At 46.7% G+C, this 16,264-nt stretch overlaps 1 protein-coding gene across 1 annotated transcript; it reads right to left on the reverse strand.

Annotated features, from left to right (window-relative positions):
* Positions 1–2,157: 2,157 nt before the first annotated feature.
* SEC61A1 (SEC61 translocon subunit alpha 1) lies at positions 2,158–14,472 on the reverse strand. Its single transcript, XM_063941174.1, has 12 exons — positions 14,310–14,472; positions 11,904–11,971; positions 11,626–11,691; positions 10,755–10,833; positions 9,139–9,270; positions 8,830–8,939; positions 8,582–8,735; positions 7,533–7,693; positions 7,226–7,423; positions 6,587–6,778; positions 6,430–6,506; positions 2,158–4,546 (listed from the first exon to the last, which is right to left on the reverse strand). Exons 1-12 carry the CDS (start codon positions 14,314–14,316, stop codon positions 4,360–4,362), a joined length of 1,431 nt encoding a protein of 476 aa, XP_063797244.1. The 5' UTR covers positions 14,317–14,472; the 3' UTR covers positions 2,158–4,359.
* Between the last annotated feature and the right edge of the window lie 1,792 nt (positions 14,473–16,264).

The raw sequence follows: 16,264 nt of genomic DNA on the forward strand, positions 1-16,264 counted from the left end.
GGAGTGACTTGAGGTAAAAAAGTGGATTTCCCGGCAGTAGCCGTGGCCACCAAGTCTGATAGACCAACTCCAAATAACTCCTCCCCTTTATACGGCAAAACCTCCATGTGACGTTTTGAATCCGCATCGCCTGTCCACTGTCGTGTCCATAAGGCTCTTCTGGCTGAAATGGACATAGCACTCACCCGAGATGCCAGTGTGCAAATATCCCTCTGTGCATCACGCATATAGATAAATGCATCCTTTATTTGTTCTAACGACAGTAAAACATTGTCCCTATCTAGGGTATCAATATTTTCAATCAGGGATTCTGACCAAACTACTCCAGCACTGCACATCCAGGCAGTTGCTATAGCTGGTCGTAGTATAACACCTGCATGTGTGTATATATTCTTTTGAATAACTTCCATCTTTCTATCTGATGGATCCTTAAGTGCGGCCGTCTCAGGAGAGGGTAACGCCACTTGTTTGGATAAGCGTGTGAGCGCCTTGTCCACCTTAGGGGGTGTTTCCCAGCGCGCCCTAACCTCTGGCGGGAAAGGGTATAATGCCAATAACTTTTTTGAAATTATCAACTTTTTATCAGGAGCAACCCACGCTTCATCACACACGTCATTTAATTCTTCTGATTCAGGAAAAACTGTTTGTAGTTTTTTCACACCATACATAATACCCTGTTTTACGGTATCTGTAGTATCAGCTAAATGTAACGTCTCCTTCATTGCCAAAATCATATAACGTGTGGCCCTACTGGAAAATACGTTTGAATTTCTACCGTCGTCACTGGAATCAGTGCCCGTGTCTGGGTCTGTGTCGACCGACTGAGGCAAAGGGCGTTTTACAGCCCCTGACGGTGTTTGAGGCGCCTGGACAGGCATTAATTGATTGTCCGGCCGCCTCATGTCCTCAACTGACTGTTTAAGGGAAGATAAACCATCACGTAATTCCACAAATAAAGGCATCCATTCTGGTGTCGACCCCCTGGGGGGTGACATCTGCATATTTGGCAATTGCTCCGCCTCCACACCAATATCGTCCTCATACATGTCGACACCACGTACCGACACACACCGCAAACTCACAGGGAATGCTCTAATGAAGACAGGACCCACTAGCCCTTTTGGGGAGACAGAGGGAGAGTCTGCCAGCACACACCACAAAGCGCTATATATACAAGGGATATCCTTATATTAAGTGCTCCCTTATAGCTGCTTTAATATATATATATATAGCCATTAATGTGCCCCCCCTCTCTGTTTTACCCTGTTTCTGTAGTGCAGTGCAGGGGAGAGACCTGGGAGCCGTTCTGACCAGCGGAGCTGTGACAGAAAATGGCGCCGTGTGCTGAGGAGATAGGCCCCGCCCCTTTTTCGGCGGGTTCTTCTCCCGCTATTTTTCCAGTCAGGCAGGGGTTAAATATCTCCATATAGCCCCTATGGGCTATATGTGAGGTATTTTTAGCCTTGTATAAGGTTTATATTTGCCTCTCAGAGCGCCCCCCCCCAGCGCTCTGCACCCTCAGTGACTGCCCAGTGAAGTGTGCGGAGAGGAAAATGGCGCACAGCTGCAGTGCTGTGCGCTACCTTATGAAGACTGAGGAGTCTTCAGCCGCCGGTTTCCGGACCTCTTCACGCTTCAGCATCTGCAAGGGGGTCGGCGGCGCGGCTCCGGGACCGGACTCCACGGCTGGGCCTGTGTTCGATCCCTCTGGAGCTAATGGTGTCCAGTAGCCAAGCAGCAAATCCACTCTGCATGCAGGTGAGTTTACTACTTTCCCCCTAAGTCCCACGTTGCAGTGATCCTGTTGCCAGCAGGACTCACTGTAAAGAAAAAAAAACCTAAACTAAACTTTCTCTAAGCAGCTCTTTAGGAGAGCCACCTAGATTGCACCCTTCTCGTTCGGGCACAAAATCTAACTGGAGTCTGGAGGAGGGTCATAGGGGGAGGGGCCAGTGCACACCACCTGACCTAGTAAAGCTTTACTTTTTTGTGCCCTGTCTCCTGCGGAGCCGCTATTCCCCATGGTCCTTTCAGGAACCCCAGCATCCACTTAGGACGATAGAGAAATAAATAAAAATACATTAGCGTGACATTTTATTTTGTAATACTGATTACAGCAAAGTACCCCAGGGTTGGAAATAAAGAATACAAAACAAAAACCGTTCTCACCCATATTTTTATTTACAAGTTTTGCAACTTCAGCCCTTCGATTACCAAAGCCATTGGCTGAAGGGATCTCTATTTTACCGGTATGACATTAGGAAAAAAAAAAAAGTCCCTAGTAATAAAAAGGGGGACAGGTGCTCGTGAGAATACAAAGAGATTGTAAAATTAGGCAGATCCTGTGTCAGATCCCTGCAGACATCACTAATTATCCTACTGTGACATAGTTCATTGGAACTAAAGCGTTGGTCACATGACTGGATCCCCATATGACATTCAGGGGAAAAAAAACCCTGCGGCACTTCCTCACGTCACCGTATTCCTCAGTCCACAGGAGTAGTATGGATCAGGAAGTGTGAAGACAACGTGTTGAGCTAAAGGTTTTATAGGTTCTACCTTGTGCACAGGTGAAAACCGAACAGGATAGTGACACAGAGCCGCACAGATCTTGCACAGCGAAACGCGTTTTACTTCTCACCCCTATTGCACTTCCATTTAAATATTGATAATTCTTTTTTCCCACCTTACTTTGTCAATCTCTCTGCCTTATTCATTGTTATGGGGAATAAATGTCACTGTAACCCATAAACCACACATAAGTGTCTGGACTTCGAGATATGAGAATATTATATCTAGAAACAGATGGGGAGTGTAGTCTTTCTAATCACGCACCTGGAACTAGCATGAGATTTGGGGATCAGTGCTGAGTCAGGTCTACAGATCAGCCATGTAAATGGAGTCCAGCTTCCATGTTTTATTGTGCCGCATAAAGGTGGTCTAATTACCCAATAACATATCTATTTACATGGGCCATCTGCTGTCTCCTGCAATGGTGCATACTGGTGGAACGTTTCTCGTCACAGCAACTGGCCCGTGGTACTACTAGAGAGGGGGTCAGGTGATTATTTTATCAGACAACAGTACTTATTGGATGCACAACACAAGATCTGCTTAGATTGCCTTATGAACATATTGCGACGTACAGGTCTACAGAATGACTACAGCGCTACAACCACAATGTTCCCTGTGGAACCCTATGTGTCCTGGCGAAGAAACCTCAATATATAAAAACAGATTCACCATTGAGAAAGCCTTATGTGGAACAGCAGATGTACTTGGAACCCAAGTTCAGTGCCTTGTAGCTACTACTTTGCGAACTTATGCCGGGTACACCAATCGTTAGCCCGCTGTGTTGTGCCTGACGTCACAACTACACTGGCATTTACATGTGCCCGCTCAGTTATGCGATGTCAGCCACCGGCAGCCTATACAGCAAGCGTATGGGCGGTTGGCTGACCGCTCACACACCCAGCGCGATGCTCCGATATATCGGCAATTAGTTGTGCTGCACAGCCGCAGCGATATGTCTGAACGACACTTCACTTGTGTGCCGCATAGTGTATACACAGCACACTTTTTCTGGACCCCACTGGAACCAAATCTTAATCCGTTCACTGCAACGTAGTGAACGTGTAAGGAGTCAATGTGATGTGTACTTTGCAGGTAGTGTAGCAGAACAGAAATCCCCATTGCAACTACTCTTTAGTGTCACGTTAAGGCTACATTAAGGAGTTCTCGGATTGTGCTGCGCGCGCCAATCTACAGTTGATAGGTCAGATCTCAATTCACACTGCATTCATTCCTGAACAGTTATCTCTCTTGGAATGGGTTGTCCTTCTAATTTGGTGTGGTAAAAAGAATGATACGGCCAGTAAAACAAAAACCAGATGATTCAATTCCAACGTGAAGTCTGGGCAGGAAAAACGCAACTTATTTTCAAAGTTTTTATTGAAAAAAAAAAAAAAAAAATGAAAACTGATAATACCCATATAGCTTTGCTCCAAACTCTGTACAGAAGCGTTAACCGACCTGAAGTCTTTGAGACGAGACTTAAATAGATGCCCTGTTTTGAATTCATGCTCAAATTAGTCAAAATTAAAATATTTCCAGGAAAAAAAACAAAAACGTTCTTGCACTGTCCACAAATATATAAAATGAGCCGAAACGGGTAAAAACAAAAACAAAAAAACTAAACAAAACAGGGTGTTCAAGGACAGCGGTTGGAGAATTGACACCAACTCGGCAAGGTGTCCGACCCTTTCTGAAGTCCCTGGAATACACACCAAAAAATTGGTTTTCCAAGTCATGTGATGAGCTCACAACCCCGGTCTGCGGACTGGCCTTGTAATGAATGGCTTAGAAGAGAAGGGCACCCATGCTTCCCACTTCACTCTGCTCCTTGACGAAGATCTCAAAGTACTGGTAGATGATGGTAACTGCCAATAGGATCCCTGTGCCAGAGCCTATGGCCCCCAAGAAGTCGGCAAGTACTGAAAGCGCTCCGATGCAAAGACCACCAAAGGCGGCGGCTGTCGGGATGTACCTAGAGAAAAGTGAGGGAAATAACTTTTAGGTTAAATGACACTAACAATGTTGTTGTAATCGGAATGCCTTAATTACACAAATAGGGCAGCAGATCTTCAATAGGCAGTAGCACAGCAGCAGATGCAAGGTTTGCTTGTTTTATATAGGCTACTGTGCTATGGCCTGCAAACCATACACTTCTAATCAGGGCTGTGGATTTGGACTAGTCTAAGTGGAGTTGGTAATTACATACAGCCTCCTATGCAAGCTTCAAACGGTGAGTACCACCAATAATGCTGGTACAACAAGGGTGAGGAGTATTGGTGTAGTGCAATAGTTACTGGAGAATATAGGACAGTTAAATTGTATTTGAAGCCAGATCTAGCAGCATTTAGCAAGGCTGGGTTCTGTGTTTTAGGAACAATAAAGTTCTGTTAATAAAATAAAAAAAAACAGTGTGATCAGTGAGTGCAAGTAAAGCTGGGCATACTCGCTACAGTTACCTGGCAGATAATCTGCCACATCTGGCTGGTTGGAATGAAAATCTGGCAGTGGATTAGAGCAAATGTTACCCTGAAAAATGGACAAAAACGATTGTTCACACAAAATGGTTAAATCCGTGATTCAACCAATTTGTCTAAACAGGTTTTGTCCATTTTCTAGTGTTTGGGAGCAATGGTCGATTGTCATTTGCTCTCATCCATTTCCAGATTTTCATTCCAATCAACCAGATCTGGTAGATTGTCAGATAATTGTATAGTGTATGCCCATTTTAACATATGACCGTACTACTGTTATTAGTGCTACGGTACAGGAGATGCTGGAATAGCAGGGGTGAGGATTACCAGCATAATGAGCAGCTGCAGGAGTACAGGACCGTGAAATCATATATCACATTTAAGTTTCCTGCAGTCATTCTCCAGTAACTAATCAGCAATTACTTGTACGCAGTAGTGGTCACTCTATGCATCTGCCATTTATGAAGGAGCTGGACTGGTAAATTAGGAGTTGACAATTTGGTATACAGACTCCACAGAGCGGCTTCTGATAGAGGCTGCCACCGGATCGCAGGAGGTCTGTCTCTGTATTACACATCAGGTCTACTCAACTTAGTGTAGACAAACAAACTTAACATCTGTATTAATGGGGAACTCTGGAATAGTGGACAAAACAGTCAAGCGATTGTTGACGTTCACAAATCCAATACAAAGCTTTCCAGGGGTCAGCCACTTAATCATACACCCAGGACAGACACCGGAACCAATCGCAGGGATCTGCACTATGGTGGTCATTCCGAGTTGATCGCTCGCTAGCAGTTTTTAGCAGCCATGCAAACGCTACGCTGCCGCCCACTGGGAGTGTATTTTAGCTTAGCAGAAGTGCGAACGAAAGAATCGCAGAGCGGCTACAAAATAATTTTGTGCAGTTTCAGAGTAGCTCAATACCTACTCAGCGCTTGTGATCACTTCAGACTGTTCAGTTCCTGTTTTGACGTCACGAACACGCCCTGCGTTCGCCCAGCCACGCCTGCGTTTTTCCGAAAACTCCCTGAAAAGGGTCAGTTGACACCCAGAAACGCCCTCTTCCTGTCACTCTGCGGCCAGCAGTGCGACTAAAAAGCTTTGTTAGACCCTGTGTGATACTACATCATTCGTGGTAATAGTACTTTGCGCGTGCGCATTGCGCCGCATGTGCAGAAGTGCCGATTTTTTGCCTCATCGCTGCACAGCGAATGAATGCAGCTAGCGATCAACTCGGAATGACCACCTATGAAGCCATGAGCCTCACAGAAGGTTTGAATAAACCAACATGCCCATGGTTTCTCAGGAGAGCCACAGTCATGGCTTGTTACCGGTAGGTATAACATACACATATCAATGCAAGAAGCTTCACATCACTCACCTGTTCAGTTCATGCACCATGGAAGTCTCCCTGTGGCCTCTCATGACCATCTGCTGCTCTTTCAGTTGCTTTGCAACCTGCAGAGAAAGGAAATCAGTTTATATGGACTGTGCATAAAACCTCCGCAGCACAACACACAGTAGGGGCGGTTACTTACATCCTTAGCGGAGGAGCCGGACACTTCAATCCAGGTCTTGGAGAAGAAAGCGCAGGAGCCCAGCATGAAGACGATGTAAACGACAGCATGCACCGGATCATCCAGCACAGAACCAAACGACTCCGGCGGAGAAAGGAAATAACAGAGCCCACCGACAGGGTACGCTCGAGCAGGACCCCCGGTGGAAGTATCCTAGAAACAGCGGAAGACCAGGTTAGAACCCATGGTATACAGAAGCAACAGGACATTGCACTGGGGCAGGTGGTTTAAGTATAACAAGTAATCAAGTGTGACACTTCCAAGTGATCTTCTAAACGTGATAATCGGTGGTTGACCGTTGCGTTAGTTCGGCGGGTAGAAGATTAGCATCCGTCCAATTTTATCACGTATAAAGAGAACAGCTGCTAACACAGGGGCAGATGTATTAACCTGGATAAGGCATAAGGAAGTGATAAACCGGTGATAAATACGCCAGCCAATCAGCTCCAATATGTAAATTAACAGTTAGGAGCTGATTGGCTGGTGCATTATCACCTTGCACTTAACACTGGTTTATCACTTCCTTATGCCTTCTCCGGCTTTATACATCTACCCCATTGTGAGAAACGACCCCCCCCTCTCAGGTTTGGGGATACTCACAGACCACGTCCCCAGGAGGTTCACCAGCAGGTTACCGCTGAACCGCGCTGACAGCATCTGTGAGATGACGTACAGATTGGAGACCAGAGCGGATTGCAGGATGATGGGGATGTTGGAGGTGTAGAACAGTTTGATGGGGTACGTGTTGTACTGGCCTCGGTACCGGGCAGATTTGATGGGCAGGTCCACTCTAAATCCCTGCAATGCAAAACGCGTTAGTCAAGACCACCATTTCTCTTCTCCACGAATGACGAAAGGAGCAAGACTCCACATTCAGACGGGCGGACGTTAGCCAGCCGGTACGCACCTGGAAGTATATGACCACCGCGAAGACAAAGATGGTAGCGATCAGGTTCATCAGGTTGGGCAGATTCTGGCGGTAAAAGGCTTCCCGGAGTGCACGGACCTTGTCGGTACGAGTGGCGAGCAGGTGGAACAGGGCAATAATAGCGCCCTCAAACTCTGTGCCTGGGGATGGGACACATCACAATGCAAGAATGTTAAACATCATTGGGAAAACGTATTCGTCTGACTTTCTGGCCGATGTTTTAAAGTAGCAATCACACCAACCTGGATTTGCCTTTTAACCACTTAACTGACGATCCCCTCCCAAAAAAAACACGACGTTCAGAAACTGTCGGTTTTTTTTATGAGTGAATTAGGTGAAGAACATAAATTTAACCCTATCCAAAATGATTTTTATATTATTTTTTATTTTATTATTATTCTTTACCCCCCCTTCCAACATCGATCGGGAAGATAGTGACCATCGGAACATCGCGGCTTTCATTCTGAAAGCCAGGACAGCCTCCAGGTACACAAGTTGGGGGCTTGGGGGGGGGGGGGGGGGGGGGGCTAATTTACACTTACCAGCGGCTGCTATTGTCTGCAGCCGCTGGACAGGGGGTCCTGCCGTGCTGACCGGATCAGCAGTGATCGGCAGCACGGCAATCAGTAGGGAAGAGTGCAGGGAAGCAGAGGACCTACCAATCCCTCTGACAGCAGCAGCGGAGAGAAGTTTCCCTTCCCTGCCTCTGCTAACACTCTATATCTGACTGGTCGCATCCTGTGCGACCAGGTCAGATAACGCACTTGCAGGCATGGTCGCATCTATGTCACCATGCCAGGCAAGTGGTTAAGCGATTGTCCCTTCAAATCATCGACCAGACTCGCCGGAATGTCACGGATACCTGCAAGTCGCACGCTCCTACATGTGCCCATATGAATTGCTCCGTCTCAGATACCCGACTGTTGTAATTCAAACCAGATTATTCTACGGATATTGTACCATTTAGTGCGTGCTGACCCCTTAACCTCTGCAGAAATAACTCTGCAGAGAAAACTCCCGGGTCCTACCTCTGCCAGTGTTCACAGTGGTCGGACTGAAGGCCTTCCATACGATGGTCTCACAGATGTTGGTAGCGATGAAGAGGGAAATACCGGAACCCAGACCGTAACCCTTCTGCAGCAGCTCATCCAGAAGTAAGACAATCAAACCGGCCACAAAGAGCTGGGGATGAGGAAATCAGGGAAACGTGTGTTACTCGGAGCAAGCGCGATCGACTTCATCTGCCCGCAGGAAGATCCGTAACAGCGGAGCCCACCTGGATAGTGATGAGCAGACAGATGCCAGCACCCATCTCAGAAGGATCGCCGTACATTCCAGTCATCACGTACACAATGGCCTGGCCGATGGTGATGATCATACCGAACACTGAGGAAAATGAGCGCGTGTTATGGCAACGGCAGATTACACGTCAGTAAAGCAGAACAGCAGCTTCTCTCAATAGTGACCGGTCCATAAATAATCTTACATTCAAACTATGACTTTTGTTCCCCATATAAAGCAGTTTTATGCTATAAAAGTCCCAGAATGCATTGTATGTCTGCCCGGGCCCCAAAGCGTGACTTACATTTCTGCGCGCCGTTGAATAAAGCTCTGTCCTTTGGTGTGTCGCCAACCTCAATTATCTTAGCACCGGCCAGAAGCTGCATGATGAGACCGGAGGTGACAATAGGAGAGATACCCAGTTCCATTAAGGTACCTGTGTAGAAACAAATTGCATGGATATACTGACCAGCCATGAACACACAACAGGTAACTTATGCGCCCTACACACTGGGGGCGATAATACTGAAAGATGTGAACGATCTCGTTCATTAATGAACGAGATACCGTTCATATCTTTCAGTGTGGAGGCACCAGCGATGAACGATGCGCGGCCCCGTGCTCGTTCATCGCTGGTGCCCCATCACTTTTGCATGCAGGCCAATATGGGCGATCTCGTCCATATTGGCCTGCACTGCTATGGAGACGGGTGGAGTGAAGAAACTTTACCCCCCCCCCCCCCCCCCCCCCCCCATCCATGTCGCCCGTATCCGCCGTCGGGCAGCTCGGCGACGGATCGCAAAGTGTGTAGGGCCCATTAGATGTTATCAGTTACAACGGACTGTGTGGACCTTAATCACATGGTAAAACCAGTGTGAGATTGGGGGAACTGTAACATTCATCACACCCTGATTCTTGTGTTTGACCAATACTTTTCTGTTACTCCTCTGTGTAAGCTATGACCTGACGGGGAGTGACGGCTGTCTTTTATTTGGCGTGCTCGGTGACCTAAGTCCTTTACGGACTTGGCAAAACCACACCAAGGTCATAACACGTAGCTCAGATAATGTCACAGCTTGCCGTCAGGCCATGTCTCCACCCTATTTGCTGTCAGAGGTTATCACACCTCGGTAAGACTGACAAGCGCTCAGAAAGATTACAGCCAATACAAATTGCGGCAACAGTCTCTGCTACAAGAGTAATAGCACAATCAGAGAAATTAGACAATTTAACATTGTTAAACAGTAAGGCAGAAATCAAAGACAATATAAATTATAGGGACAATCTCCTGTGACACCATACCAATGAGTATGACTGGCTACTATAACAAGTGCATGTAACCCGTTTTGCATAGGTTTGCGTTTTGTACATTTAGTTTTTTTGCATTAATAACACATTTGTGTTTGTCTGATCACATCATGTGTACTGTAAACAGGGCTTGATTAATTATGGTACAGTCCCGATCCCTATAGAGGAGCCGCTTATCTCCCTCCTGCTGCCGACTCACAGAGCATCACAGGAGGTTACAGCTGGACACATACCTCTCGTCTGATCAGGAGCGTTTAACCTGATCAGCAGGGTATCACAGTGTGCACCCAACTTTACGTATAAAGCAACACTTCTTTGTGAGTGCATTGCAGGGGGGGGGGGGGGGGGGAAACTGTGACGCCAATATAGATAATAAACTATAGGCCTCTGCCTAGTTCATACTGCAGTTATAATCTGCCACGTTGCCTTGCTTATCCTTTGTTAATACTATGTTAACTGTAAATGGTCAGTCCCAACTCCTGCCCAGGAAAATCCCATTTACTAGCCCAGGCTTGGCTACAATTATAGAAGAACTTTGCCCCATCTTAGTTACGGACAGTGGTCAAAACTAAACTTTTTCTCTGCCTACATGTCAAATATTAATGAAATTACCTCTGTTGGAAGCCAGGATAACTCTCATCCAGTAAAAGGGATCTGCAGAGTCTGAAGACATGATACCAAAGAGGGGGATCTAAAAGCAGGGAATAAAGCACACGTCAGGAACTCAAAGCAGCTCTCATACGTCAGCACAGCTCACGTCCCGCCAGAAAAGGGATTTCCCCAAACCTAAAGCCGTGCCGACATTAAGGGGTATATTCAATTAGTGTCGGAGCCATTCCGACATGCATTTGTCGGAATGGATCCGACAACCCCTTTTCAAATCTCATCTCAATTAGACTTTTTCAAGGAGGGAGGGAGCCGCGGGGACAGCCACCGGCAAACGGAGGAGATCACCGTTTCAGTAGCGCTGCAGTAGGATGTCACACAGCCGCCCGACCTCACGGCAGTGTCCACCCGGCACCAGCAAGCGTGACCACACTTGCTGGAGCCGGGTGGAAACTGCCGTGAGACATCCTGCTGCAGCACTGATCTCCCCTACATGCCCGCGGCTGTCACCCGTCTCCCTGCGCCCCCCCTCCTCCTCTCGGAACCAACATCTCAGTCCGACATTTTTTTTATGTCGAACTGAGATGGTCAAAAAGCCGACACAAGCACGGGGATCGTCCGCTATTCCGCCGATCCACATGGTTTTCCACAAGTCGAATTCATCGACTTGTCGGAAATTTTTGGGATATATTGAATAGGTCGCATCACGATTCAACCTTAAAAAGTCAAAAACTGCCGTCTTTTCCACAGACGGCAGCTTTCGACTTCAATTGAATATACCCCTATATCTGTTTCCTTCCGGAGAAGAGGATACAACATCACTGTGGCAGGAACAGTATCACGGACACTAATGTATTACAGACACTGGTGCACTTACCTGACAGCATACTAAGAAGATAAACAGGGTGATTGCGGTCCATAATACTTTTTCTTTAAATTGGATCTGCAAACAAAGAAGATGATTACACCGTGAGACTCTACTAAACCGATATTGGACAGCATATACTAGCATGAGATTAGATGCTTCATTCATACAAAGATTTAATGCAGCAATTTGTCTCTTCCATTATGGAAATCTGAACCACAGGTGTAATTACAGTGTTCCTGGTCTGACATCACCGAACATAACTGCAGCAACAAACCTCTGACACATACCTTTCGTTCTGGTTTCTGGATCTCTGGCAATATTGCACAGAAGGGCTTAATCACTTCAAGAAATTTGACTATTAAAAAAAAGAAAATGATATTAGTGCCAAGCAAATCATAACATTTTATAATATGTGATTTCCACCTGCCCAGCAAATCGGAGTCACCTCCAACCTCATTCTATATTGCTAACCTAGAACTACACACAGCAAGCCGTCATTCTGCAATGTTTAGGGACCAACGTGTGTGAAAGGAACTACTGGACAGGATATGTTGCTCAAAATACACTTATACATAGTTCTCTAGGATGTACGGACTATAAACCAAGAATACATGGAGAATGTTCCTGCCCAGTGATCAAACTGGTAGATTAATTCCCAGATTATTACTGCAGACGCTTCCTGCTGATAAGTATACATTGTATGGCTGTATTATACTAGACACACAGGTCAGGCGACACTATGGATGAGATTCAATTGTTTTATTTTATTGCACACATTTATTTGCGCATAAAGCGGCTAAACCCAACTAAGCTAATGGGCACAATGCAAAAAGTGCCATTGGGGCGCTCAAACAGTTCACTTTTCAGCTCGCCACCGCTGGGGGGCTGCGAGCTGAAATGCAGGCGCTGACACCTGTCCGCACCCAACGGGAGCAACAATTGAATTGCTCCGTCGGGCACCCGGGAGTGACAGCTGGTGCGTGAAACAACTGAATCTCGCCATATGAAGGAGATGTACTAAGCCCTAGAGAGATAGAGAGAAAGTGGAGAGGGATAAAGTACCAACCAACCACTAACTGTCATTTTTCAAACACAGCCTGTAACAAGACAACCAGGAACTGATTGGTTGGTACTTTATCTCTCTCTCTAGCGCTTCCTACTTCTCCCGCTGTAACTGTTTTTCCAGAGTTTATTACGCAGATTCTGGAATAGGATGTAACTGATCACATCACCAATTCATCGCTCCTGCAAAGAGCCCGAGGACAATTAAACACATATTTGTGCATTGTCCTTACATGTACAGTGATAGCTCCAACAATGCAGAGCGTACTGCTCTGTATCCCCATAGAGATACATGGTTACCTAGGACCACTGCTTAAAGACAGGTCTCTAAAGATGGGCGTCAGTAATCCCCCATGTTAAGGCACACAAATAGAAAATATTAAAAACAGCAGGATAAACAACACTCACACAGCTGTCACCCGGAAACTAAGAGTAAACTCACCATCGTATTTTTTTTGCGCCCCTGAGGGCTTATGTAATAGTCTGCGTAGATGCAGGCTGTGGGAATTCCGGCGCGTATGCCCGTGTTTTAAAAGCGCCGGTCATTTGCAAGACAAAACCAACCTGGTTTTGCCTTGTAAAATGATTGCCGCTTTAAAAACACGGGCCAGAATTCCCGCACGGCCTGCATCCCACAGACTACTGTATAAGCCCCCTGGTCTGATCTCCAGCAACTGGAAACACTACGGGGTTTATGTACAAAGCATCAGGTTGTAAAACCAGACACTGTTGATCGTGTTTATGCTCAACCTTTAAAAGGGCAATACTTTTTTACTAGCAAGACCTAGCCAGGTAAAAGCATTGCTCTTTTAAATTTTGGGCATGAACACGATCAGACGCACAGAGTTGCTTCATAACTAAACCCCCATGGCTGGCAGGAAGAAGAAACTTATTATTCAACGTTAACCATCTCTTAAGTGTATTTAGTAAGTACTGGAGAGAGATAAAGTACCGGCCAATCAGCTCCTAACTGCCATGTTATCGGCTGTGTTTGAAAAATGACAGTTATGAGCTGGTTGGCTGCTACTTTATCATTGTCCAAGGCTTCGTACATAGACCCCTGTCTCATTCACCAATACCTCTGCGATTCTGTCATTAATTCTGCGCAAACTCAACACTGCGCCAGCTCCCCAGTTATACTCATACAGGGGTCTTATCTATGTTCATAGCTACCGATAATGTCAGCGGCTGCACAGAGAGCAAACGCCTACATAAAGAGCAGATACATTGAGAGAGAGAGAAAATAGCATCAACTCAAAATTAATGTAATGCACAATAAATGTGTGTGCGCATATACACAGGGTGTCAACTAGAACAGCACGTTCATGTGTATATCTTCATACATGATCTAAATTGCTGTGATGCAACATCCTAAGGCAAACATTCAAATACTATGTGTGTATATATATATATATATATATATATATATATATATATATATATATATCCCTTTCCAATCTTGGACTTTAAGGCACTATATATATATATATATATATATATATATATATATATATACACACACACACACACACACACACAGATAGTAGTGTGCATATAACGTGAGCATAGTGTCAGTGAGGGCGCCCCCGGGAGGGCCATGCCCCATGCAGCACCGGCCGCCGGATACTCACTGCCCATGGCCGGCTTTGGCTGTGCTGCTGCTGTCTTCTGCCGGGCTCTGTCCTCTGACTGACTCGCAGCCGCCGATCCCCGCAATGAAAAGGATCCGTAGACACGTCACCGCTCCCGAGCACCGCACACACACGTCACCGGCCGGAAGAGAGAAAGAGGGAGCCCCCGGCCGCCGCTTCCGCTTCCTGCCACGCTGAGCGGCATTCCTGACGAGGCAGCCCGGCGGCCATCTTGCGTCCTGGCAGCTGAGCAGGTACGAGCGGGGGTGAGGAGCACTCTGCGGAACCACGCCGGTAAAATCTGCCTTAAGGTCTGATCGCCGCCGGAGCTGATGTCGCCACTAGTAATCCTGGGTCAGGGTAGTTATTTTCAGGCGTCGGTCCCGCTCACTTGCCCACTTCCAAAATGGCGGCTGGGTGCTGGCGGCGCTGATGAGGTCGTTCCTAGGCGGGGCACGGGGTGGTGATGTGATGGTTGAGGGAGCGCTGACTATCGCTGCTGCTGTTGGTCAGTAGTGAGTCGTCATCGTCGAGGCTGCACACGCCATCTTGGTTGTGGGCGGTGGGGTAGGAACACGTCCCCTTTGTCTAAGGAGGTGTTTAAGCATATACCATACCTCCCAACATGACCCTCTCCAGGAGGGACACAATGCTCTGCTTCTGGACTTCCCTCTTACTGTATGATTGCCAGGTTAATGGATAAGAAAGGTGTTTCATCACAGGGAGGGAAGTCCAGGAGCAGAGCATTTTGTCCCTCCTGGAGAGGGTCATGTTGGGAGGGGGTGGTATTCATGTGACCGCCGGTCAGCTGACCGACAGTCACATGACCTCCTCCACCAGCCTGACGGCTCACTATCCCGACAGTCGGCATGCCGACCAACAGGGACTATTTCCACTCGTGGGTGTCCACGACACCCATAGAGTGGGAATAGAACCCGTGGCGACCGCAGGGGCTTGCTGCACTCGCCCATACTTGCCTACCTGACCCTCTCCATGAGGGAGAAAATGCTCTGTTCCTGGACTTTCCTGGTAATGTATGATTGCCATCACCTGTGATGAGCTAGGTAATTGATAAGAAAGGTGTTTCACCACAGGTGATGGCAATCATACATTACCAGGAAAGTCCAGGAACAGAGCATTTTCTCCCTCATGGAGAGGGTCAGGTAGGCAAGTATGCACTCGCCCCTCCCCGCCGGGATCCCGGTGTCGGTAAGCTGACCGGCGGAGCAGTACTACACCCATTGGGAGGTATGATATACTATTACACTAATAAACTTCTGAAATTACCCAATGTTTATCTTGATGGAGGCTTGTAGCATATATATGTTATATATATATATATATACGTACATACTCATACGTATATAATTGTGTATATATGGTATCCGGACTCCAGGTCGACACACCACTTAGGTCGACTAACCATATATGTACACTGCAAATAGGTCGACACAGACAAAATGTCGACATGATCAAGGTCGACGGGGGGGAGGTCAACATGAGCTTTTCACATTTTTTTAACTTTTTCATCTTTTACGATCCACGTGGACTACAACTGAGAACGGTAACCCGCGCCGAGTGCAGCGGCAGCGGAGCGAGGCACCTTTCGCTCGCCATGCAAGGGGACACGGTGCACTAATTGGGGTTCACGGTCACATTACAAAGAAAACGACACCAAAAACACATAGAAAACACATGTCGACCTTTTTTCCCGTCGAACTTGTTCATGTCGACCTTTTGTCTGTGTCAAACTATTTGCAGTGTCGACCTAAGGTGTGTCGACCAACTGCTGTCGACCCTAAGTCCCAGATCTATCTATCTATCTATCTATCTATCTATCTATCTATCTATCTATCTATCTATCTATCTATCTATCTATCTATCTATCTATCTATCTATCTATCTATCTCTGTACATACATAGAATTTGACTGCATCTAGTCTGTCCCTTTTTTA

The sequence above is a fragment of the Pseudophryne corroboree genome, chromosome 9 (genome assembly GCF_028390025.1).
Source record: "Pseudophryne corroboree isolate aPseCor3 chromosome 9, aPseCor3.hap2, whole genome shotgun sequence".
Lineage (NCBI taxonomy): Eukaryota > Metazoa > Chordata > Amphibia > Anura > Myobatrachidae > Pseudophryne > Pseudophryne corroboree.

Bases quoted from the DNA above. Each gene is read 5' to 3' on its own strand.
- SEC61A1 (XM_063941174.1), bottom strand. The intron at 9,271-10,754 runs GTAATTTCATTA...GTTTCTACACAG, and splicing joins TATCCTGGCTTCCAACAGAG to GTACCTTAATGGAACTGGGT. The intron at 7,694-8,581 runs GTAGGACCCGGG...TCCCATCCCCAG, and splicing joins CACTGTGAACACTGGCAGAG to GCACAGAGTTTGAGGGCGCT.